General features: G+C 44.6%; 1 protein-coding gene across 1 annotated transcript in view; it reads right to left on the reverse strand.

Annotated features, from left to right (window-relative positions):
• Nucleotides 1-23,987, reverse strand: part of csmd2 (CUB and Sushi multiple domains 2) — a gene marked incomplete at both ends in the record, with an annotated part of 366,782 nt that overhangs the window by 35,285 nt on the left and 307,510 nt on the right. Inside the window, 11 exons of the mRNA XM_084080385.1 lie at nucleotides 549-731; nucleotides 2,706-2,879; nucleotides 3,722-3,910; nucleotides 7,993-8,166; nucleotides 8,586-8,759; nucleotides 9,075-9,248; nucleotides 9,798-9,992; nucleotides 10,735-10,920; nucleotides 12,303-12,491; nucleotides 16,699-16,845; nucleotides 18,601-18,789. Coding sequence (XP_083936511.1) covers nucleotides 549-731; nucleotides 2,706-2,879; nucleotides 3,722-3,910; nucleotides 7,993-8,166; nucleotides 8,586-8,759; nucleotides 9,075-9,248; nucleotides 9,798-9,992; nucleotides 10,735-10,920; nucleotides 12,303-12,491; nucleotides 16,699-16,845; nucleotides 18,601-18,789 — 1,974 coding nt within the window. The remainder of the gene's footprint in view (nucleotides 1-548; nucleotides 732-2,705; nucleotides 2,880-3,721; nucleotides 3,911-7,992; nucleotides 8,167-8,585; nucleotides 8,760-9,074; nucleotides 9,249-9,797; nucleotides 9,993-10,734; nucleotides 10,921-12,302; nucleotides 12,492-16,698; nucleotides 16,846-18,600; nucleotides 18,790-23,987) is intronic.

The raw sequence follows: 23,987 nt of genomic DNA on the forward strand, positions 1-23,987 counted from the left end.
TAATTGAGCTGCTTGCTGGTGAGTTGCATCAGAGTGGAGGAAATGTGCACGCTAAATATGGTTCTAACTGCATTTATTTTTAAAAGGAATGGGGCCTTTTGAAAAATTACTATACATTCAATTTTAAGAGCGATACTCCTCCGGGGAAGACCAATTCATCAGCACAGCAATGCAAAACTGACTAATATAGACAATGTATTCTACTGCAACTATTGTTTTAATCAACCACTTAACATGCAGTTAATTTCATTAACACTGATTGTATGGGAGAGGAGAGAATCACTTATTGTCGGCTGATACACATAGCTGCTACATTCCATTATGGACGAGCCTATCATCACTGTCATCTACTGGTAGAATTGCATTTTTAACAGCAATATAGTACTGGGTTTGTCGGGTCCATATAATACCTGACCTGTCTGGAATACTGGGTCTCCTTGGTCTTTCTCTTTTCGGACGTGCACCGAGTCGGTTCTCGGAGCCAATTTCATGGGTCCATTTAGGTGTGTGTGTGTGTGTGTGTGTGTGTGTGTGTATGTATGTCTTACCCTGACACTCTGGCTGTCTGCCCACCCACGACCCATTGGCCTGACACTTCCTCTCCGAGGAGCCCCTCAGCATGTATCCGGGTTCACAGCTGAAGCGCACCAGGCTGTCCACTGTGAAGTCTTCCCCCAGACGGATGCCGTGCACAGGGATGCCTGGGTCGCCACAAAGTCCTGCCGACTCCCCTGGAAAACAGCCAGAGATACAAGTTAGGGGGAAGGAAGGCAGTGATGAATGGAGAAATCCCATTACAGTAAGTTTAACCACTTAAACCCTAAATGGTTGGCCATCAGGGTTTTATACTAGTGTCTTTTCACTTTTGCAGAAAAAATATGATTTTCCGCAAAACAATAACCATGCAGTCCCCATTATAGCCTTTTCCCAGCTTTTTTTTGGAAAAAATAAAATAAAAATAACAATAATAATTCTGATTCAATGCAATAAAAAAATGCAGTGTTGTGAGCTTGTAGATTAGCTATTTCCACTATTCATCGTATGATGAGGTATATACTGTAGGGCTTAAATGGTTAACAAGAAGTGTTCACATGGCACATATTAAGAGATGCAATCTCCAAAATGACACATAATGGATGTTTTGAACGCAGGATGAATGAGTTCCCACTGCCAGCTGATTAAAGAATGTAATTGCCCTCTCTGTCCCCCAGGAGTGACTGACTGTGACCCAAACACATTATGTTTCATTACGTTTCATTTGCTGACCATGTGTGAGACGACGTCGTTTTCCTTTCACTAGGTCGTTGGTGCGTTTCGCACCGCGGGTTTGAATCGCCCACCAGGCTTTTTAAAACAATCGCAAAACATTTAGTGCTGCTGTGTATCTCCTTGCCCCCACTGGTTTTACATGCATCCGGACAATGTAGCTTTACTAGAGTTTCAGCTCAGAAAGTCAGGGAATCTGGACAAAGAGGCAGCTTTTTATTGTCCGTTGAGACAAAGCCAGCAATCTCCTGGATATATGAATGTCATGAATTGTGACATTAACCTGTCAGGATGCATTTTTATTATTGACTTGTTTATGTGTGTGTGTGTGTGTGTGTGTGTGTGTGTGTGTGTGTGTGTGTGTGTGTGTGTGTGTGTGTGTGTGTGTGTGTGTGTGTGTGTGTGTGTGTGTGTGCGCGCGCATTTGTATCTGTGCGTGAATGCATGTCTTTGTGTCTGTGTGTGAGCGATTGAGTGTGTGCGTGTGTGTGATTCAGCGAGTGATCGTGTGTGTTCTTGTGTGCATGCGTGCGCGTGTGTGTGTGCGCGTGCATGCGTGTGTGTGTGTGTGTGTGTGTGGGTGCGTGTGTGCATGTGTCTGTCTGTGTGCGTGTTTGTGTTCGTGCGGGCGTACATGCGTGTGAGAGTTTCGCTCACACACACACACTGAGTAAATGTGTGCGTAACTGCGTGAGGGCGTGAGGGTGTGGATGCCCTTGGGGTCCTGTAGTGTATGTGTGGGTGCAGGAGCACCCTGAGGCGCTTTACAGTGTGCGGTAGGAAGAGGGGACGTGTGGGCAGATGTCTTTATGGCACTTTACAACCAGGGCCCGGGCGTGGGCGTGCCTGTTCCTCAGTCTAATATGAGCAGATTAAAGCGGCTTTATGGAGGACACAGGGCTTTGCCCTTGAGGCCCGCAGTGCCGACACACACAGCTCTGTTCCCACGTCCATTTCTCAGCTCTCCGCCTACTAAAACCCACCCTTACAAGAGCATCCGTGCGACTCGGAGGCCATTTTTACACTGGCATTAATCAAATACATCCGAGGCAGGAGCAGTTAATCACATGAACCCTAGCATCCCTATTTTTTTGGGGGGGGGTGGGAGGGGGGGGGGGGGGGGTTATTCGGCGAAAATTGCTGATCTACAAGCTCACAACGCGTCACAGCAGTCTAAAGGGAATAAAGGAGGGGGCCTAGTAGAGGCCCCTCGGGGACTCGAACACACTTCATAGGTTTTTAATGATCTTCATGCCTGCCGTTCCCAATCCTTTCCTATTTAAGTTGATAGTGAGAATTAAGGTCAGCACCGTCTCCTCAGATAAAAGAAAATATAATGAAATAATAAAATGGGGTTTATTGGGAATTTCATGGCGGGCATGGAAGTCGTTCCCCGGCCTCTCCCAGGTCTGATCTGGGATCAAGTGTCTCCCACATACCTGAGCAGTGCGGCAGCCCGCCGCTCCACTGGCCGTCCAGCTGGCACATGCGCGTGGTGTTCCCGACCACGACGCGCTGGCCGATGCAGCTGAAGCGGATGACCGACCCCACCGTCCGGCGGTCGCCGGAAATCTGGGCGTAGGGCGGAACGCTGGGCCGGTCGCACAGCACCACTGTCCAATAGGGAGGCAAAGGAGGCAGAGAGAGAACCAAGAGGGGGGGAAAAGTTAAAAAGCAAAATTGCAATATTCATACATTGTCGCTGTCTAGTAAAAACCTTGTATCTCCATACTTCAAATGTTTTTTCAGTAAAATTCATGTCCTACTTCGTTGTAGAAGTAAAGGTAAAAGTAGCTGATCGACAAGCTCACATTGCGCCACGTTGTTGGCAGATCGGCTATTTTCGCTACTTTAGAAAAAATCTTAAAGTGAGTGTGAGTGTGTCTGTGGGTTCTATAAATATTGAACCAATGAAAAGTATTAGAGCTTGTGACTACATAAGAACTACATTGGATCCATTGTAACACAGGTTCTTTTTTTTTCCATTTCCTGAAAAGTAACGGTATTGGACACAAGGTTTCTGCCTGACAGCGATGATATATATCGATGCTGTCGGGCAGAAACCTCCTATCTCCATTTTCTAACTTTTTGTGTTTTTTCGTAAATGAATGCCCTACTTGATCATACTACAGCGTCACAGAAAAGCATCAAATCTAGCAGATCCACAGGCTTGTAGATCTGCTACTTTTGAATTTGAATCCTGAACACTAACAGTTTTGGACATATGAGGTTTCCTGCCAACAGAGACGATATTCTGCGATATAAACAAGGTAAGGGCTTTCAGATAAAAACCTCAGACAGACAGAAAAATAAACAGAGCACAACAGCTATCATTTAACCTTCCCCTCCCATCTAAGCTGACACTTTCCCATCAAAAGACATGATGCACCTGCAGGCTGACATCAAACAAACCCGACTAAAAGCCATGAGCACTCAGGGTACTATAACTACTCACACAGGCACTTAGGCAGAGAGCGATCCCAGGTGCCGTCCCCCTGGCAGGAGATGGAGCTGGTGCCCAGGAGGTAGTATCCCATGTTACAGCGGTACGACACGGTCGTCTGGAACGTGTAGCGATGCTGCCCGCTAGCCAGAATCTGCCTGACGCTGTTGTCAACGTGGCCTGGTTCAGTGCAGTTCACAACTAGGAGAGAGAGAGAGAGACACAAAGAGAGAGAGGGGGGGGGGGGGGAGAAAGTTATTATGTTGATGTTCCACGCAGCAGTGTGGAACTGTGCTGTATATTTGCCTCCATTAATCCATTAAGACCGGGAACACATCTGTGTCATTCAAAGATTTCTTTGGCTATTTTCTGAATAATCGTGGAAAATGTGTGCAAATCTTTGAATATATACATATCTATGTTTTAAAGCAATATATTTTTAAATCCAATCTTCGCTTCTGGGGGGGGGGGGGGGGGGGGGCCTGGAACAGCATATTTTGAGATGGGGATGGAGATTCTGGGGGTCCTTGAAAGTTGGAGCACCACTGATGTAGCAACATACCGTTAGGATTTAGAAAACATTTTTAGATACTGTATGTATTTGGCCGCGGACCCCCATCTCAACATTCCAGGAACCCCCAGAAGCAAAGATTTGAATTACAAATGTTCGCTTAAAAAATATATACATTAAAATATTTTTCAAAATGTTTTAAGATTTTTCAAAGAATTGCAGATCTACAGTATGAGCTTGTATATCTGCTATTTTGGAATAGCCAAATACATCTAAAATGACACAGATGATTTTCCCGGATTGAATGGGTTAATGCATGAGGATGATTATGCAAAACACATACGGCGGTATGAACGTGTTGTGTATGGCTGCTTCGCAATTAGAATTTAGCAGACGCCGGTATCCAGAGCTACTCAAAAAGCTTGAATGAGACACACTGTACAAACTCAAGAGTGAATGAACTGATTCGTGCCATTCGTCTCACGCTCATGTTCCTCCCCCTCAACCTTTCCTCTTCTCATCCGCCACCTCATCCATCCACATCCCATCCATCCACCCACCCATCCATCCATCCATCCATCCATCTCAAAATGAAGCAGGGAGGTACAGACTCTGAAAACAAACATTTGCTTCATTAGTAGTCAGTCTCCTGCTGGCCTCCACGCTGCAGAGACAGCCAGACAGTGATGGATGAAGAGGATAGGAGAGGCGAAGCAAGGTGAGGAGGAGAGAAGGGAAGGGAAGGGAAGGGAATGGAATGGATGAGGCATGATGGAGAAAAAGGGAACAGGAAGAGAGGGTGAGAGTGGAAAGGAGGTCCTGGCGGCACCACGTATACAGTATTCAAATTCATGACAGATGTTTTTCAATAAGCCAATCTCGTCTCGGGACAGCGGGAGCCAGCAGCGGCACCGCTCGAACTTTCCTATATACTCGCATCAGATGTCCGAGGCACGCTCGACAGAATCCGCCCGCCGCAACACGCAAGCAGCTGGGCTGGGTTCCGGGGCGAGGGCTATGGAGGAAGACGTAACCTAGCCGCTCTATGACACAATGCCAAAAACACAAATGGGCTCCGCGAAACACGGCGTCTGGAAGTCGCCCACGCAGCCATTATGCCGTGCCAGTCTCGCCTCCGCGAGCGCGCCCTCTCCTCAGCCAAATTGAACCCATTGTATGCTAATGCTTTTAAAAGCTCTCATTTTCATACTTCCAAGCGAGCCAGCACAACTAAATCAAACCCAGCACCCCCGCCGTCCAAACACCTACTGGAATTCATTGCCTCCTGTAGAGAGCCGACCCATGGCTCCATCATTTAACAACTCGTCGTTTAGTAATTCTACAAAGCAGCATTCGGAGGCACCGGTGCTGCCTCAGCCCCAGAATTCAGGTTATATAGCTCTAAATAAAAGGCAGACATAAAGGCTGGAATCCAACAACTGACCCCCTGGCAGAGTTTTCGAGTGGCCCACTGGGCAGAGACAGGGAGGGAAGCTGATATGAAAGGGGAAAGGAGAATAAAGGCAAAGGAGAGCAAGAGGAGAGGAGAGGAACCGGGGTGATTCATCTCTGTTTCTCCTCAGAACCGGGGACCCCCCACTCCCCCCTGGCCACTCTCTGCTCCCCTTTCTCCTCCTCCTGCTGCGCTTGGCTTCCTGCCAAGAGCAGCCTATAGGTGCTGTGTCTGAGTGGGCCTACAGTGAGTGACGAACAAATGAACACTGACAAACACGCCGAACGGCTGCCTATACCTGAGAGGAGAGGAGAGGAAGAGAGGAGAGGAAGAAAGGACAGGAAGAGAGGAGAGGAAGAGAGGAGAGGACAAGAGGAAGAGAGGAGAGCCCTGGATGTCATTAGCCGACTGACCAACTCCTTTGTCTGTTTCCATATTTTTCCCCCTCTCCCTACTCTGTTCTCATATCTCCCTCTCTCTCTCTCTCTCTCTCTCTCTCTCTCTCTCTCTCTCTCTCTCTCTCTCTCTCTGTGTGTGTCTCTCTCTCTCTTGCTCTGCCCTCCTTACGCTTTTGACAAATTAACGCAAGTGTGCTGCTGGTGGTGGTGGTTGGTAGAGCTCGATAAAGAGAGGCAAAATAGAGTGTGGGAACGAGGGGGGTGTGCAGCAAGTCAACCTCGGAGGGAAAGATTACGCTGAAGGCTAAAATAAGGCAGGAGGAGAAGGTAGAGAAGTGAGAAGCTGTACAAAGGAAGAGGTGGTGCAGTGGGAGGAGGTCGCGCCACGCTACATAGCAACAGAAGGAGTGCAGAAGGGATGGCAGAGCTCTATATGACCTGAATGCTGTAATTACGGTGATAAATCTGATTGACGAAAAGGTCCCCTATCTGCTTATGTCTCCACATAAACAGTGGAGAACAAGGTGCTATTTAAACAGGTGCATTGCCACACATATACACGGCATATATACGAAACGAAAAGGCAGCACGGCTTCGTGTGCATGGAAACAAGGCCAATGCTAATATGATGTCAGCGCAGGAGCTGAGAGATTTAATGCATCTGTCTGGGAGGAAGCCTCACGCTACTTATGCATTCAACAGCCAAATGCATTTCTCCCATATTTTTTCCTTCCTCCTTCTTGGCATCAGCTGACGAAGAATATCTCACAGACTTTTTAACCCCATCTTTTTCGTGAACATCTTAATAAATGCCCAAATCGTTCCCTTCGCTACTCATTGAAAAAAACAAAAGTCACAAGTCAATCTATCATTTGGCTCTGTCAACAATGTCACAACATGTGGGGCCGTGAAGACCCACATGTGATAGCAGGGGTCTTTTTCTATGCCTGTCACAAATCCTTTAGTTAGTGGGGGCTTAGAGGCAGGCCTGGGAACGCAGACACTTTGCCTGTCTAGGAAAATACAAAATCAAATTAAAAGTCTGTGCCTCTTGCTCTCTTCTTTCTCTCTCTCTCTTTCACAGAGGGGACAGGTAATTCTCATTCTAAGATAAAAACCACAGAACCGTGTCTCCAAAGGCTGCTGTCTCTCACACAGGCTCAAGGACCCCAAGATTGTGGTTATTAACTAAGTTTCTTTCTCTGACAGACAGGCTATATCCTGCAGGGTGTAATAGAGGTAGCAAGGCTCAGATGAGATACTATAGCATTGTAAATGTAAATATTATCCAGAAAAACTTCGCCTGCCCCCACAGAGAAGACCTGGGGTAATTACATAGTTTGTCACTCTATGATTTTCATTTCAGTTTGCACTAATATGTGCCATTTAAGATCACTGTCCCCCTGGAAGGGATATGTGTCTCATCTCCGTTCACTGTGTGATTGGGGTCATTTGGCAAGACTAAGGGCGGGGCCTTCCCTGCATAAATGTATGAGTACAAAGAAAATATACCTGCACAGGCTGTAATCATAAAGTTCATAACCTCAACATTGAGATACATTTGCTCTGCTACGACCCATAAGGAGTTGATACAATCATGGTTGTGTGCGTGTTTCAATCAACTTTGTGTGTGCGTGCGTGTGTTTTACATGATTTCTACCACTGTGACATCACAGAGGTGAATGTAAGTTCTTCCTGGACTACAATATGCAGCCCATGTTTCCTGTTGTTCCAGTCAGACCGGCCCCTCCAGCTGGTGTCAATTATTGTTTATTATGTCTTCAGCTTAATTAAGACTGGATTTGGTGCAAAATCGGTGTGAAGTGCGCCTTTAAGCATGTGCATAAAGATGGATGGATTACTGGAAGGCAAACATACACATACAGTAGACATACACAAACACAAGCATGGACACACTTACTTTTACACTTTGGGAGGATATTGCTCCATTGGCCGTTGGACTGGCAGGACGATTTGAAAGACCCCTGTAGGACGTATCCAGTATTGCAGGCAAAGCGTACAATGTCATTCAGATTGAACTGGGTTCCCTGGGTCACACCAAAGGTAGGATTGCCAGGATGACCACATGTGATGGCTATGAAAGTAAACAAACAAAATAACAGTGGTTACTTAATATACAGGAAGTTACTTATATCCTTTAATAAAGGAGATGGATACTAACAAACGAATTATTAACAGTTTACTTTCAAATATAATTAATAAATGATCAAAATAATGTTAATTATTCATTAATACACATGATAATGCTAGTAATGACATAATCATGAATAAACTGTTTATTATTTACTTTCCCGTATGCTAAAGCGTCACCACAAATGTGACCCAGCAACATACCAACTAGACGGTGACGGAAAATGTTTTGTTTTTGTTTTATTCATTTCGTATAAGTATAGAGGCTCAAAACTACAACATGAGATCTCTGCGTGTCCCCAGTTCAAATATGATTATTTTGGGGGGGTCGCAACCTGAAAAGGTTGGAACCTCTGTACTTACGGACACAGACTGGGGTCCGTCCTGACCAGCGGTGGTCCTGCTCACATATCCGCACAGACACGCCGATAAGACGGAAGCCCGGGTTGCACTGGTACACCACACTGCCTCGATAGTTGTAGTTCTCTCCAATGATCTGACCGTTCACTATGGGCTCAGGCGTACCACAGTGTCCAGCTACAGGTGTGGAGAAGATGGAGATGGCGATTGAGAGGGGAGGGGGGTTGGAGAGAGAGAGAGAGAGAGAGAGAGAGAGAGAGAGGCAGAGAGAGAAACAGGTCTTCAGATCAGAATAAAGGCATGTCATCAGGCATAATCAGTGGTGGACGAAGTACTCAGATTTTAGTTTTTTTTTCAAACATTTGTGGTGGAGTAAAAGCGTAAGGTATCAAAAAAATATAATTGTACTTAAGTACAGTACTTGAGTGAATGCACTTAGTTATAAATGGACATGTGCTATTCTTGGATACTATTTGTTTATGCTGATCTCACCAAGACACTGGACTTGTGTGCCGCTCCAAAGTCCATTGGACATGCACTCTCGGACCCGCGAGCCAACCAGGGTGTATCCTGTGTTACAGGAGAAGATGGCCGTGGCTCCGTACACCGTCAGCGTTCCGATCTTGTTCCCGTTTGGCGGAGTCCCGAGGTCCCCACAGGAGATGACTAAAATGAGAACATATTATCCTCTGTTACATTCATGAATCCAACAAACACTGTGATGGAAAGAAATAATGATTGTTCACAATCCTGTTTGCTTTGGTAGGAGGTCGTGTTTTCCCTACTTTCATATCACAATTTCACTACGTACATTTCTCTGATTTGTGTAAGTCAATATTTCCCATGCCTGATAAGGGCCTTTCAGACAGAAAGATATCTGCTGTTATTAGGGGTGCAACAATTTATTATAGAACATAATCAATTATAATAAAAATGTATAAATATTGTCTGTATTTTTTTTTTGCATTATACCGTTGTACAACAAAGTATAAAATAGGTTAAGGTGTCAGACTAATCGATTTAGTCTATCAATTCTTTTTCGTGTTGATTAGTTAATATATAACAAACAATTTGCTTCTAAATTATTGCATTAATAAAAAAAGGAATCAATAGAATAATCACTAAGAAGATGATGGATAGTTGCAGCCCTAGTTGTTAATAAGAATAGAACGTTAAGTGCATGGATATATCACACGTCATATAATTCACACTCACTATCACAGGCTGGGCGGGGATCAGGGTAGTCCCAAGAACTGTTGGCCTGGCAACGGATGACCCTCTGACCCCTGTAGTAATATCCCGGGTCACAGATGAGCATCATGATGGCATCATACAGGTTTTGGGTCCCGTAGATAAGCCTCCATCTCCCATGATCCACTGCGGAATGGCCGATGTCAGGGCAGGTCACCGCTGGAGGGTCAGAGGTTAAACCGGCATTATAGGCAGTGACATCATTGTACTTTACTCCTCCTCAACGGTGTGGATAACAATATAGATGACATCTTAGTTATTTTGTTTTGTATGTGTGTGTGTGTGTGTGTGTGTGTGTGTGTGTGTGTGTGTGTGTGTGTGTGTGTGTGTGTGTGTGTGTGTGTGTGTGTGTGTGTGTGTGTGTGTGTGTTATATTACATAGTATAATTATAAACACACGTATATCACAGTGACATCCTGTATATACTGTAGTGCAGTGATGGTGGTAATGTGAACATTCTACAATACAGTATAATACTGAATAATAATGCAATAAAATACCAAATCTGATAGCATCTGTGCAATCCATAGTCACTGTAATAGTGTCACTGTGTCTACATCCTTGGTTGCAGTAGGATTTGAATGTTTTTGTCAAGTTGTGCCTTACATAACTTGGCAGTGACCACACATATTTGGTGAGAGTTAAACGGTAATCAGGGTTTAGCTGCTTCGGCATGGTGCAGAAACTGTGATGGAGGATTTAACACTACCGAGTATGAAAACTGCATTTTAATCCGGAAATGATCCTTGGTGAATAACTTGGAATTGAAAGTTTCACCCCTTTGAAACGTGACAAATGCCAAAACGGGAGAGGGGATGAAAAAATGGATCTGTGCCCATGAATTCTGTACGTGTGATGCGTAACAGTTGTAATGGATTTGTCGCGGGGCGATGCACTCACGTATGCAATGGGGCGGCGCCTCGATGGGGCTCCATCTCCCAGATTCCTGACAAGCGACTGAGGTGGTGATGGGGCCAGACAGCCGGAAGCCTGGGTTACACTCGTACGCGGCGCTTGCTCCCAACGTGAAGTCCTGTCCCACAATACTGCCGTTTACTGGAGGCACCGGCATCCCGCAGGACATGACTGGTGAGGGGGAAGAGGGGATTTGAAGAGGGAAAAGGCGAATGGAGTGGACAAAATCAAGTCAAGTCAGTATTTCAGTCATGTACTTGCTGCATTTTCTTTTTCATCTGCGCAATATTGAACTCCTCAGGGATTCGGGGAGATGAGGAAGTTTCATTTGAGATGCATCAACGTGGTTCGTAATAGCCGTCTTTGCATGCGCGTCGCTTAATTCACAACATGGTCACTGCAGACGCACTCCCATCATCTCCAGCATATTTGTGCCCTCAAGTCCCAACAACAATGGTAAACACTCATGTCTGGAGAGACATACAATTCATAGAGGGGATTACACCCACTGTAGCTCTAACTAGACTGCCCGCCCTGCCGCGCTCCAGTTTCCACCTCATCACGTGTTCTTATCAGAGCTGGTTGGAAAACTGAAAAACATGTGTCCATGCGGCTTTCACATTGCAATGGAAGCCACGCAAAGTTGCACAAACAGAAGATAAAACAGAAGCGGCGCCAGTGCATGTATCTGAAATTTAAGGTCAATAAACATATGCCTTTTAACTGCACAATTAAATATCACAGCTTTGTGCGGTCTAAATAAAATAATGAAACTCATTGTGGGAATTGTGCTTGCTTGAGGGAGGAACTGCTATATTATCCATTCCAGTTTATTGTTTGTGTTTTAACTGCAGGCCACAATAGCATTGAAATGACAATATAAGGCAATAGCATCATTAGCTTTTTGTTTTATTTTCCTTTTGATTATAAACATTAAGGAAAGATAAATTGTTGTAAATAACTGTAGAACTGCCATATGGCATATCAAACCAGCGAGCTCAGGTCAGTGAAGTCTCATTAAGCTAATGCAGCATTATCTATAAAGGAATGTCTGAGGGTGCCTGATGTAAGCTTCCTTGAAGCATGCCCCAGGCTTAGAGGTTATTGCTGACGGTAAATCATTTTTATGTGTATTGTACTCTTCCGGATCATCTGAAATGTGAATGGCCAGTTGACCAAAATCAAACACAATGTGTGATCCTGATAAATGTCTCTAGAATGGGGGGGGTTATAAGGTTCCCTCTCCTGACACCCATTTTTTCCCTTTTCCTTTATTAGCCCATTTAGACCTGGAACGCATCTGTGTCACTTTAGGTTTCATTGGCTATTCAAAAATAGCAGATATACAAGCTCATAGCGCGGCACCGAGTGCCGCGCTATGAGCTTGTAGATCTGCTATTTTTGAAAAATCGTGAAAATATTTTTTTTTACATTTTTTTCCGAAAAACTGTTAGGATTTAGAAAATGTTTAGAAGCGGCCTCAGGTCTTAATGGGTTAGAAATTGCACCTGTCCATCATCCCTTGTGGCCCTTTGTTATGGGTCAGTCCTCACCTTGACAAAGTGGCACTGGTGCGTTCCACTGATAGATCCCCTGTGGGGTCCGAGTGCAGGTGGCGCTACTTTGGCCGATGAGCCGGAAGCCCTGGTCACAGCCGAAACGCAGCGTGCTGCCCAGCTTTGTGCCCGTCAGACTGTGCACCGTGCCGTTTGCGGGGTTATTCGGGGGGCTGCAGTAGGCGGCTGTGAAAACAGGAACAAGGGATTATTACCATGTGGTATGTGTACCCATAGGAACCACCTGGGTGACAACCGTGTTGACGATGGAGATGATATGGCTTCTGGTCTTCAGGAAGGTCTTCTGCTGCAATCACAGTGTGTGTGTGTGTGTGTGTGTGTGTGTGTGTGTGTGTGTGTGTGTGTGTGTGTGTGTGTGTGCACGACCCCAGAGAAACACTTATATATTGAGTGTGTCAGTGAATGCATAGATATTTCTGACATTATGACTCTTTGAATTTGGGATTCAGCACGATCCGAGCCCCATTGACATCCATTATAAAATGTACATTTAAGTATTTCAAAATGTATAACACATATTTAAAAGAGGTACTTGTGTAGCCTACTGGCAGTGTGCACTACAAATTTGGCACTGATCGGTCCAGTGGTTTGTGAGATTATCTCCGGACACACACAAAGACAGACCAACAAGATAGACTTACAGACTTGTATAGCTGGCTAGACCTTGCAGAGCCATGCCATAAGGGTTTTGTTATTTTTCCATATTTTGTATGGACTCCGCTGCTCTACACATAGATAAATACCCGTTTTACATAAAAGTTAGCTACCTGTTTGAGGATGTACTATAGCTACAAGCTGTTTTTTTTTCCTTTCTGCTAAGCTAATAACAGAACTGGAATTGGTTTCTGATACAATTTACAGCAATAATGTTCAGGTTTATATATTTTACAGCGATTCTGTAATTGCCATGTTATGCTGTATTAGCTAAATTCCACAGGCAGTGGAATGCCATTTTACATCCAATTGAAGCTCTGAGAACAGAACAAATAAAATACTGCATTGCAGAAACAACCCAAGGTTTTAGGGTGGTCTGGTCCTTAATTTTGGGGTGGTGTGATATGATTGGTTTTCAAAACAAGGGTCATCATGGGTTCTTGCCACTGTTCTTGCAAATACCTTGGATCTTGATGTCACCGTTATGTACAAAAATAGCAGATGTACAAGCTCACAATGTGTCACATTGCAAACGCGTTGCGAGCTTGTAGTTCAGCTATTTTCAGTTCAGGGCATGTTGCACGACGCAAGTATAAATCATGCTTAACACAATAGTAATGATGCCAGTATGTTTGAGGAGTTGCAGACTTATATGCAGTTAATAATGTCTGAACTCCACATCTGTCTTCTAAGGCTACTGTGGCACTGAACGATCAGTTTTAGCTGCAAGGCACAACACCACCATCGTTTAAGGCAAACAATGCCGACTGGAGACAAGGGGGAAATTGATTAAAGGAAACTAAATGTTGTTCAAAGCCGAAAACCGCAAGCGTGGGAGATCATAAAAATGATGGATCCACAATAATAGGAATAATGTATCTGTTTTTGTTTGTCAGCTAAATAGGTGTCTGCAATAATCGTACATCATCCCAACTGGTGCCAGCAACAGTGCTGTGGTTTCTTTCTCTGTGGTTTTCACAGAAATGAAAACCCCTATGGGTCGCATGAATTTAATTCTGTACAGAGATCTCACAATAGGGTGGCATCGCTTGTGTGCCACGTGCACACCAGCCTGAGCTGGATAAGCCGACATCTTTGGCAATAGAAAGACGCTTCCTCTGTGTGTGTGTGTGTGTGTGTGTGTGTGTGTGTGTGTGTGTGTGTGTGTGTGTGTGTGGGAGAGAGAAGAGAGACAAGCAACACCCATTCTGTGGAGATTCAACAACATGGTGGAATGGTGTACGTAGGGCCATGTGAGGTGAGGATGACATTAGGATATCAGTGGGTATGGGAGAGAAAAGTGTCACCCATTATGCTTAAATCGCTATGACTACATTACATCTAATATATTTTAAAAAGAATAATAACTCGGCTCAAGCAGACCGCTGCTGGAAATGAAAACCCTGCCCCTTTTCAGGCTATAACTTTTTAGCACCATGCATGCAGTCACACAGGGCTTGCATGATAGAAAATTACTGTAGGTCAAAACCTAGTACGTGGCTGGACTGTGTATGAACAACTGGAGGGCTTTTAGTTTGATGGGATACGCAAGGGATTTGACTATGCTAAGTAGAATGAATGAAACTCCTTTGACAAAGTTTACAAAAGGTCTGGATAGTCAGTTCGAGATGAACCCTAGAAACCTAGTGCCAATATATCATGTGCTATTAATACCATACAACAAATGAACACGTGAACAAGTGATGATGCTTGGACAACTATACTGCAAAAGTTCAATGAAGACAGAGGTTTTCTGTAGTGCATAGTCAACCCCATTGTTCACTTCAATACATCTGAGATTCCTACAGCATTTACACACAACTCAATTCCATGCAGTCTGAACATTGTGTAAAATAGTTATCAACATCAATCTTTATAAGGGAAACTTGTTTACTCACACAGTACCACATCCGTCAGATTGCAATTGTCGAGTAGTCAGAGTTCAGAAAAACAAGCAATTGGTGTGGGAAATTATGAATCTAAATGTCCTTCCAGTGAAAGTTTGCAAATTTCATTTGTTTCTCTCACAGAATGCAGACTGGCCAAACTAGACGCACCAAAACACTCGCATACTGTATGTTCTCACTGTTTCCTGATCGAGCACACTCTTTCTCCCGCAATTACCAGATCAAACCAGTAATAGTTTTGCGATAATATCATGAAAAGTCATACTGTATGCTCTAAATACATTTTACAGTTTAAGCCAATATATTTTTTAGGAGAAAACAAAAGTGAAATAATACTCTGCACTGTGTGTGTTTTACCTTGGATGGGCCTGGTTTTGAGGTTAGGCTTAGGCATATTTTTTGCGAGGTTAAGGTCAGGGCCGCGCAAGTCCATGTTGCGCCCGGGGCAAAAAAGGCAGGGAGTAGGGAACAAGGAGATATATACCGTAGCACATTGTGTTGGCCGGCAACCAACATAGTGAGCAGTAGAGGGATTTAAGGATTTGTTCAACACAAGTTTGACAGGCAAGATTTTGTCTAGACAGACCGGCAAAAGAGATTCATCATCATCATTGTAGTCCTTGATGCCTATGAGGGTAAGGTTAGAGCACAGACAAACTCGCCGTCCATGCCCAGCAATATGTATCACGCAGGCAGAGCTATGTTCCTTGGCGAGGCCTTCTGCTGTCAGTCATGGTGACTGGCGGCTTCAGAGCTATACCCTTGAGCACAAGCTCAATTCTTCACTTCTGTGTCTAACTCACCACACCCAACCCCCATTACCCCCCTACTCCCGACGCTGTCGATCCCTCTGTCTGTTATGTGTACGTATTGTCCTGCCGCAACCAGCCCTCAAGCTCATGAGAGAAATGAGAGCAAGGGAGCTGAAGAGAGGCAGGCAGGAACACAGAGAGATGAGAAGAGAGAGAGAGAGAGTGAGACACGCACAGACAGAGAGCAAGTTTATCGAGGGATTGACATCCAAACAGTACAATGACAAGATGTCGATGAGAGGGGTAGGAAACTGTTTGCCTAGGAGCCACAGAAGGAGAGAAAGAAGGCAGGAAGCTAAGGGGAGGGCGAGCAGGGTATAAGATGCTTGCTACAGTGGGTGATGGATGACCAGCCGATGGAGACAAAAGATGGATTGATACAGAACACAATGGGACAACATGGGATCTGCCCGAGCCATCTGTTTCCCCATCCCCAGCAAGGTGTGTGCAATGAAACTCCATATTGGCCATGGCAACTTGTGGGTTCTCAGCCGTCACTTAGCTCCGTCTGTCACTTAGCTTTTCTGCGGCAAACAAATCTATCACAGAGAAGAGGAAAAAATGCAAAACAGGTAAAGGAGGGTGGGGGGGGGGGGGGCACGGGACTGTGAATCGACAGAACATCCGGTCGGGGAGACGGCGAGCTCTGGCGAGAGGTGGAGAGAGGCGATTAGTCAATCTGGCTGAGTGGTGTTGATATGGAACGAGGGGAGCCTGTTAAATATTTACACAGTTATAATTTATTGAGAGTTGTGCAGGTGTTGTGCACCAGAGGATCTTTCACGGACGCGGGGACAAAAACGGAAGAATAATAACCGATACCAGGAACTACATTTCATTAGGTTGGAGCGGTGGTGGTTTATATCTCTAGACGTGTCAGCTGCAGCTCCTCAGGCAGCCCTGGAGAATCTAGCCCCCCCCCCCCCCCCACCCCATATACAAAAAAATCCATAACATTCAATTTATTCCTGTATATTGTTCTTTAAATCAACAACTGACCTGAGTAGCGAATCCGGAAACCTTTGTGGCTGGTAGTGTGGTCAAAGGACCAGTGCAGGTAGACCTTGTTACTGGAGCTGGTGATGCTCAGAGGACTGGAGTAGTTGCCACTCAGTGTTATCAGGAGAGGGCTCTGTCTCGAGGGTCCTGGAGAGGAAGAGAAAGACAGAGAGAGAGAGAGAGAGAGAGAGAGAGAGAGAGAGAGAGAGAGAGAGAGAGAGAGGTATGGAGGGAGGGAGGGAGAGAGAGAGAGAGAGAGAGAGAGAGAGAGAGAGAGAGAGAGAGCGAGAGAGAGAGAGAGAGATCGACAGCGAGATTTACCAAGAATCCACCTTTGAAGTAAAAGGTTAAAATGAACCCTTATGGGTCAGTTTTCAATCTCTGAGCGAAAGTAATAGATTTTACGGTTGATCCAATAGATTTTCAAGAATGTAATCCAAAACCAGTGAACATCGGACAGCAATGCCCATTGATGCAGACATATCCAGCGTAGGCTTTCCAAGCCGTTTTATCCTCACCCTGAAATACCTGAAATCAGTTTTTCCTGTGATTCCAACCTTCGTCTAATGCCGGCTGTACAGTATAACATACTGCTTACAGCTGTAATGCCATACAGTACATGATGGAATGAAAGTTTGCTCAGCACGTAATTGTGGAAGAAGGTTCCGATCCATGCTTGGTTTGGCAGCCCTCAGGGTTTGATAAAACGTCTGTTCTCCCGCTTGGCGGAAGATAAAAAGGTCTAATCAGTAACACTTGTGCGTACTGCATATGACCGCCATTTTCTCGGCGCAGCCAGGCGAGGCCTCTAACTGTCCCTCTAATGACATGAAAATGCACAACCAGGTCTGACGGTGCTCCGTCACTGTGCCAACAGGGCTGTGTGTGTGTGTGTGTGTGTGTGTGTGTGTGTGTGTGTGTGTGTGTGTGTGTGTGTGTGTGTGTGTTTTCCAGCAAAATCCTGAGTATTAATTTTGTATACTCAGAGATAAATGAATACTCAGGATTATACTGCAGGGACAGAGCAACAGTACGTCCCGCTGACAGCTTTATTTTAAACCATGATCACTGCTATCATTTTTTTCCACTGTAAAAGAGTCCCTTGCTGGCTGCAGGTGATGTTATTAGGCATCTTGTCCTGTGTATTAAAAGCCAGTGGGGGCAGAATTGTGATCTACAGCAGCGATCAGCTTGCTAAACATGCCATGGATGGACATAGGCTTTTGAGACTATAGGTTTTGTAATATGTTGTATTTATTCCCTGCACCCAACTGGAGGGGTTGCTGACCTTTTGTACTGACTTTATATCTGATTGAAATGAGGGCAGTCACCTCCTGACACTATGCTGAAGTGGCCATGACCGAGTAGACCTACTGGTCTTGTGTGCTGCTAACACACAAAGGCGTTTTCACATTACCTATTTCAATAGCCAATCACTATCTGAAAGAGCTTACCGTAACAATGATACATATTTTTCATTTTTATTCGACACCTTCACCTTCACCTTCAAACCCTGAGGAAGACTTCACTGTCGAAACATTGGTTTCTTTTTAATAAACTTTTGCATCGTGACTAGGAGCTGTGCGGCCTCATCCTTTTTCATCACCACCTTCACCTCTGCCATAATTGCAGTTCATAAAACCTGACCTGACGGATTCTATCACCAAGTGTTCCTACAGCATACTGCACATCTTACATCAGCTGACACATGTGGCAATTTGATGATTTCTAGCCTCTGTATGAAAAAGAATATATTATGAAACAGACTTCAAAATGTCTCTTTCACATCACATACCAAACGTCCAGTTCTTCAATAGGAATTGGACATCAATCGTCATTGCAACTCGGGTCACAACATGGTATATCAATTACTTTGAAAAAGTATACTGTATCGTCACTCACCATCAAATAATTCCAGCTCGTCAAACTGCCGGCTGGTCTGAAAGTGCTCAATGGTGAAGGTGATGTTGTAGCCGGGCTCCACTTTGACCACCCAGGAACAGGACTCAAAATGTGGGAAGCCGTTCCCCGGAGACTGGCTCATGATGACACCTGTGGAGGCCCTCAGCACCTCATTCATGGGACAAGTCACTGTGGAGACAGAGAAATAGAACAGATTGGAATTACATTAATCACAGTCACCTATTTGGATAAGTAATAACAGCTTGGTTTGGCCTGTTTTATGTACCGAAGCTGCCCGTCATTTAATAACCGCAGATAACTCGTAATGGCTGTCTAGTCCTTTCACAGGAGACACAAATTGGATTGATTCTAGCCCCACTGTTGTTGGAGGGCAACTCAATGTGACTAAAGGCATACTTAAGGTAATTGTCATTCCAGTCCCAGCGCAGCCACAGGAAAGAAGGCTGTCCATACTAAACCAACCCTGGAATGGGTTGATGATATCAATGACTCGCCATGTCCTTCTTTAGTTTCTGCCGTTGTCAACCGTCGGACGATAGGACATTGTGATGCTAACTCAGTGCTAACGCTAATGCGGCCCGGCAGCCCTATTGCTTCTGGCACGTCTGGGCAGACTGCATCTGTCTGTTCATCTCATCCCCCTCCCTTCATTGGTATTCTTGTGGGACGTTTCTCTGTGACATGCTTTGACATTTCCCAGTGGTTTTGGTCTGCATTATCAGACACTACACAGCTCTCCCGTCTGTTGCGTTTTGCGGGGATGCTGTGAGGCCTGCCTTTAATCCCCCGGAGCTGTCTGCAAGCGGAGCCCCCCGTCCCCAAATGAAACAGCAAAGAAAAACAAGCTCCGACATGAAGGACACCGACACAACACAATGCAACTGCTCATCTTTTTTTCTCATTTGGTCTTCTGCCACTGATCTAAGAAGAGGCCTCGTCGTGCGTCGAAGAGGGAGACGGTAGAATTTGGCTGGTGCGAAAGCCAGAACTCTGTGCAATACATAAATATTTCAATGTGTTTTGTCTCTATCAAGCAATGGACAGAAAGATATTAAACTTTTCTTGTGCTTCCTTTCTTGCATGCCTTCGGAATGGGATCCCCCCCCCCCCCCCAATTTAAAGTTGGGACTCAAGTTAACCGTGACTTTTCAGACAGAATATAGGCTACTATAAAAACAGAACAGCAGGGAACAAAATTTGCCTCAGATGAAAAGCACTGCCTCCTACAGAGAGCGGAAACTGCATTCACACTATCTGTTTGATCACAGGAGCCATTCAACTCAACGGCTTGTTAAAGGTTCCAGTTGGAGCCATTTCACACTTACAGCTTAATAAAATGTTTTGAAAATAAGATGAAATACTGTAAAAATGTATTTCACTTCATTTAACACCAACCAGTTATATGCATAGTGAGTCACAGCAAAAACTGTAATAAAACTGTAAAGATATATTTTTAAACCATATCGGTCTTACTTTTGCATGACCATTTTACAGGGGTTTTTTTGTGTGGAAAATTCAACACTTGTAGATTGTAGACTGGCAGTTTTCACTATTTGTCAAATGATGAAGTAGGTTATAGGCTATAGGGGTTAAGGTTATTCTACAAATTAAACCTGATTGTGTGTGTGTTTGTGTGCGTGTGTGTTGTGTATGTGTGTCAGCTGAGTGTGACAGTACCTCAAAAAAGCAGCGTCCCTATTGTGTGCTGCTTGAATGCCAATAGGTTCATTCTGCCTTGGGGCATGGCGGTGCTTGGCACCAATAAGTTCCTTCCTAGCCTTTACAGTGGTGAAATATTGAAGGCTATCAGTCATACTGAAGCCCTGCTCTCTGGGGCAGTGCGTGCCCCAGAAAAATCATACTGTCCAAATACAGCACACCTGGTTAACGAGTAGTAGCCAATCATTCTTAGTGTACTGTATGTTTTGCCATGCTTAGAAGACCAGATGGGTGGGGGCTCTTTATTGCCATATGTGGCAAACCCCATCCATATGGCACAGAAGTTAAAATGTTAATTCTTTACAAATACTTGGAAGTGACTGAAGTCTAGATGACAGCTGTGTGGGCAGGGCACAGCACCTCATCACCGAGTTTTGTGAGAGCACCAGTGAATGAACAATGAACAGTGAATGAGCATCAGTGTACTGTATCTTCATGTACCGCGTCTGTGTTTTGTGGGGGCTTGTCACAACTTAACTTGCCAATGAATCAGAGTCTTTGTATGAACTGGCATGCTATAATTAACCACTTAAACCCTATACTTAGTTGACCGGGGTCCATCAGGGCTCCATACTAGGATCATTCCTTTTCCCCCTCTGCACCAAATCTCTTGGCTGAAAATAATCTACAAGCTCACAATGTGTCACAACGCATTCCGTTGTGAGCTTGTAGATTGGCTATTTTTGCCAAATGTGCACCCAAGAATAGGGACGGTAGGGTTCAAGGTGTGGTGGGTTCAAGCTATACTACATGAGAGGCCGGTGGTATACTGTACCATGACTAAATCACGGCTATGGGTGCAATACAAATAGATAGATCAGCAATATCACATCCCAAGAGTACTTAAGGTCATCAGCTACAGCCCCACGCGGTGGCAGTAGCTGAGTGGGTAGAGAGACCACCTGGGAATCGGAAGGTCACCGGCTTGCCCCCCAGGTCCGCCCAAATGTTTCAAAGTATCCCCGAGCACGACGCTTAACCCCTACTGTAACTGTTCCCCCTGTGCACTGTACATGAAGTGTGAAGGTGATCAAGGTCTACCTTTCTACCTTTTGAAACACAATTGCCAGCAACTTGCAAAAAGATTCACCCACAATAAAAAAAAAAAGAAAAGAAAGGAAAGAAAGAAAATGATGCTAACCAAAACCTAGTGTAGCAGTGGTTATACATCAGTGGACTAAAATGCAGAAGGGGACTTTCAATTTGACCGTTTATAATATGACAATATTATAACCACAGCCTTATGTATGCTCATGCCATACATTGGACATTGCATTGAGCAAATGCATAAGCCTAGCACACCATGTTTAGGTGCGTTAATGTGACATAATGGGAACATAAGAACCAGCAGCTTAACGTCAACCTTAAGTAAAAAAAGAGGTCGATCATCTGCACTGATCTACGATTTTTCAATGTTATGTCACTTTGAAATAACAACCGTACTGATTCACCTCGATGGATCAAAGCACTTAGAAGCAGTCGCTGAGAGCTGACAACGATTGTGTCTGGAAGTAGCACATAAGCGGCCTATAAACTCCAGCAGCGGAGTTCAGTCAATGATCGATTCCCTGGGGATGAGATGTGTGTTGTCAGTGCCCTTTCAGGCAGCCCCCAACTTATCTTCAAACGCTGCCTTCAACTTGTCTTAGAGTTTATGGTGTGAGGCAGATAGGAGCCTTTTGCCTATCGCCCTCCATTTGTTGAAATAAAGCCGGATTTACACATGGTTGTGTGTGGGTGTCACACATCGAAAATAGCAGATCTACAAGCTCAGAACGCATCACAATGCAACGCACTGTGAGCTCACAGATCTGCTACTGCGAACAGCACGCTATCAAGTCCTTAATCCACTTTGCGAAGAGGCATTGTGCGCCGCTTGACTGTAAACAAAAGGGTATTAGGAAGCAAATCTTGACAGCTGGAATAAAAAGGCGCTGTCAAACGCGGGGCAGGGTGAGCCTTGATAAGGCCACAGCTCAAGATCATGTGTCACTCGAATGAAACAAGGGGGTGGAATAAACGCGTAAGGATGGTGACACACACGCCAATAAAAGCACATCCCCGTGACAACAGGCTGTTGAGATGCCTTCACCCATCTTGTTATTTAATTAGCATAAGCTGAAGGTTATAACTAGTTGATTGGAGGGGGCGGGGAATTAGCATTAGTATTAGTGGCACCTAACAAGTGTGAGGAGAAGCAATAAACGGATATGCTCTGCCTTCCATGTTGTCAGCTCTGACGTCCATGTTGTCAGCCAGGCCAATTACTTGAAACGAAAAGACGGGCAAAGGGACAGCCAAGAAAAACTAAACTACAAACAAAGAGTTGCATGGAAGAATTGAGTGGGAGGGAGGGGAAGGGAGAAGACTCAGAGGTGTATGTGTCAATGAGGAAGAAGGATGCTCGATTATGCGGCTTTGAGCAGCAATACTGCTGGGGGATAAACGCAGGGATTTCGGATGATCAAAAACGTGTGTTCCATTAATGAATACGAAGTGACATGCCGTGCAAGATAATGGTGCCAAGTGTGGTGTGTCATGATGCTACCTCCCTCCAGATGCTCACTGTCACAGGTGCATGTAGAGACTATGTGTAACGTACAGTGGGTGACCATTGACTTTGTCGTTTTTTTTCATTCTTCTCATGCGTTTCATGCAGGGCATGTATGATTTCCACTCTGTGCCACTAGGGGCAGCAGCGGTCTACTGCCTACAGCTGCCTACAGCCCACAGCAGACAGCAAGAATATATTTGTTACTAGTTACTGTATATCCTCTCCAAACTGTACATACATTACTTTACACTTTTGTATTATGTTTTGACACTTGCTTTGGAAAATGTAAACGTATGTTTTATCATGCCAATAGCTCATTTGAATAGCAAAATTGTTTGTTTTGGGGTTTTTAGGCACTGTTTTTCCTAGAAAGACAGAGAAAGATCCTGTATGTTGCTTACAGTACAAGATGTGACATTTATATTAAGCAAAATATTAAGCAAATAAAGTTAGATAGCATGATGCTGCGCTTAACATTAGTTTAATTTTAACGTCTTAATTGATAAAACGAGACGGGAAAATAAACGTATTTTTTTCTCTTGCCAATAGATTGGGTTTTCTGTTCAGCGTCGGACAGTCAGGAACGCATCTCTGTCATTTTAGAAATGTTCAGACACACATTGGTTTCTGTCTGTCTGTCTCACTGATGTCCGGTGATTTTTCGACCCGTGTTCGAATCCCACGCGATGAGCATACTAATCATTCATTCTCGTCTATTAGTTTGTATTGGCCAGTGCGTTATATATATATAATGTATGTATAATGGATTAATATTCATAAAACCAACAGACAGACTTTTATTTTAAAACATAGCAGATCTACAAGCTCGCAAAGCATCATGGTGCAACACTTTGTGCAGCTTGTAGATCGGCTATTTCCACTACTACTTTATGGGACACTGCTCTCTCTCTCTCTCTCTCTCTCTCTCTCTCTCTCTCTCTCTCTCTCTCTCTCTCTCTCTCTCTCTCTCTCTCTCTCTCTCTCTCTCTCTCTCTCTCTCTCTCTCTCTCTCTCTCTCTCTAGTTTGATGAACATATAACATCACTCCGTTCGCGACTGCATACAGAACGTGTGTCGGCTCTGATGTTTATTA

This window comes from Gymnoscopelus microlampas (genome assembly GCF_963454915.1).
Source record: "Gymnoscopelus microlampas genome assembly, chromosome: 15".
NCBI lineage: Eukaryota > Metazoa > Chordata > Actinopteri > Myctophiformes > Myctophidae > Gymnoscopelus > Gymnoscopelus microlampas.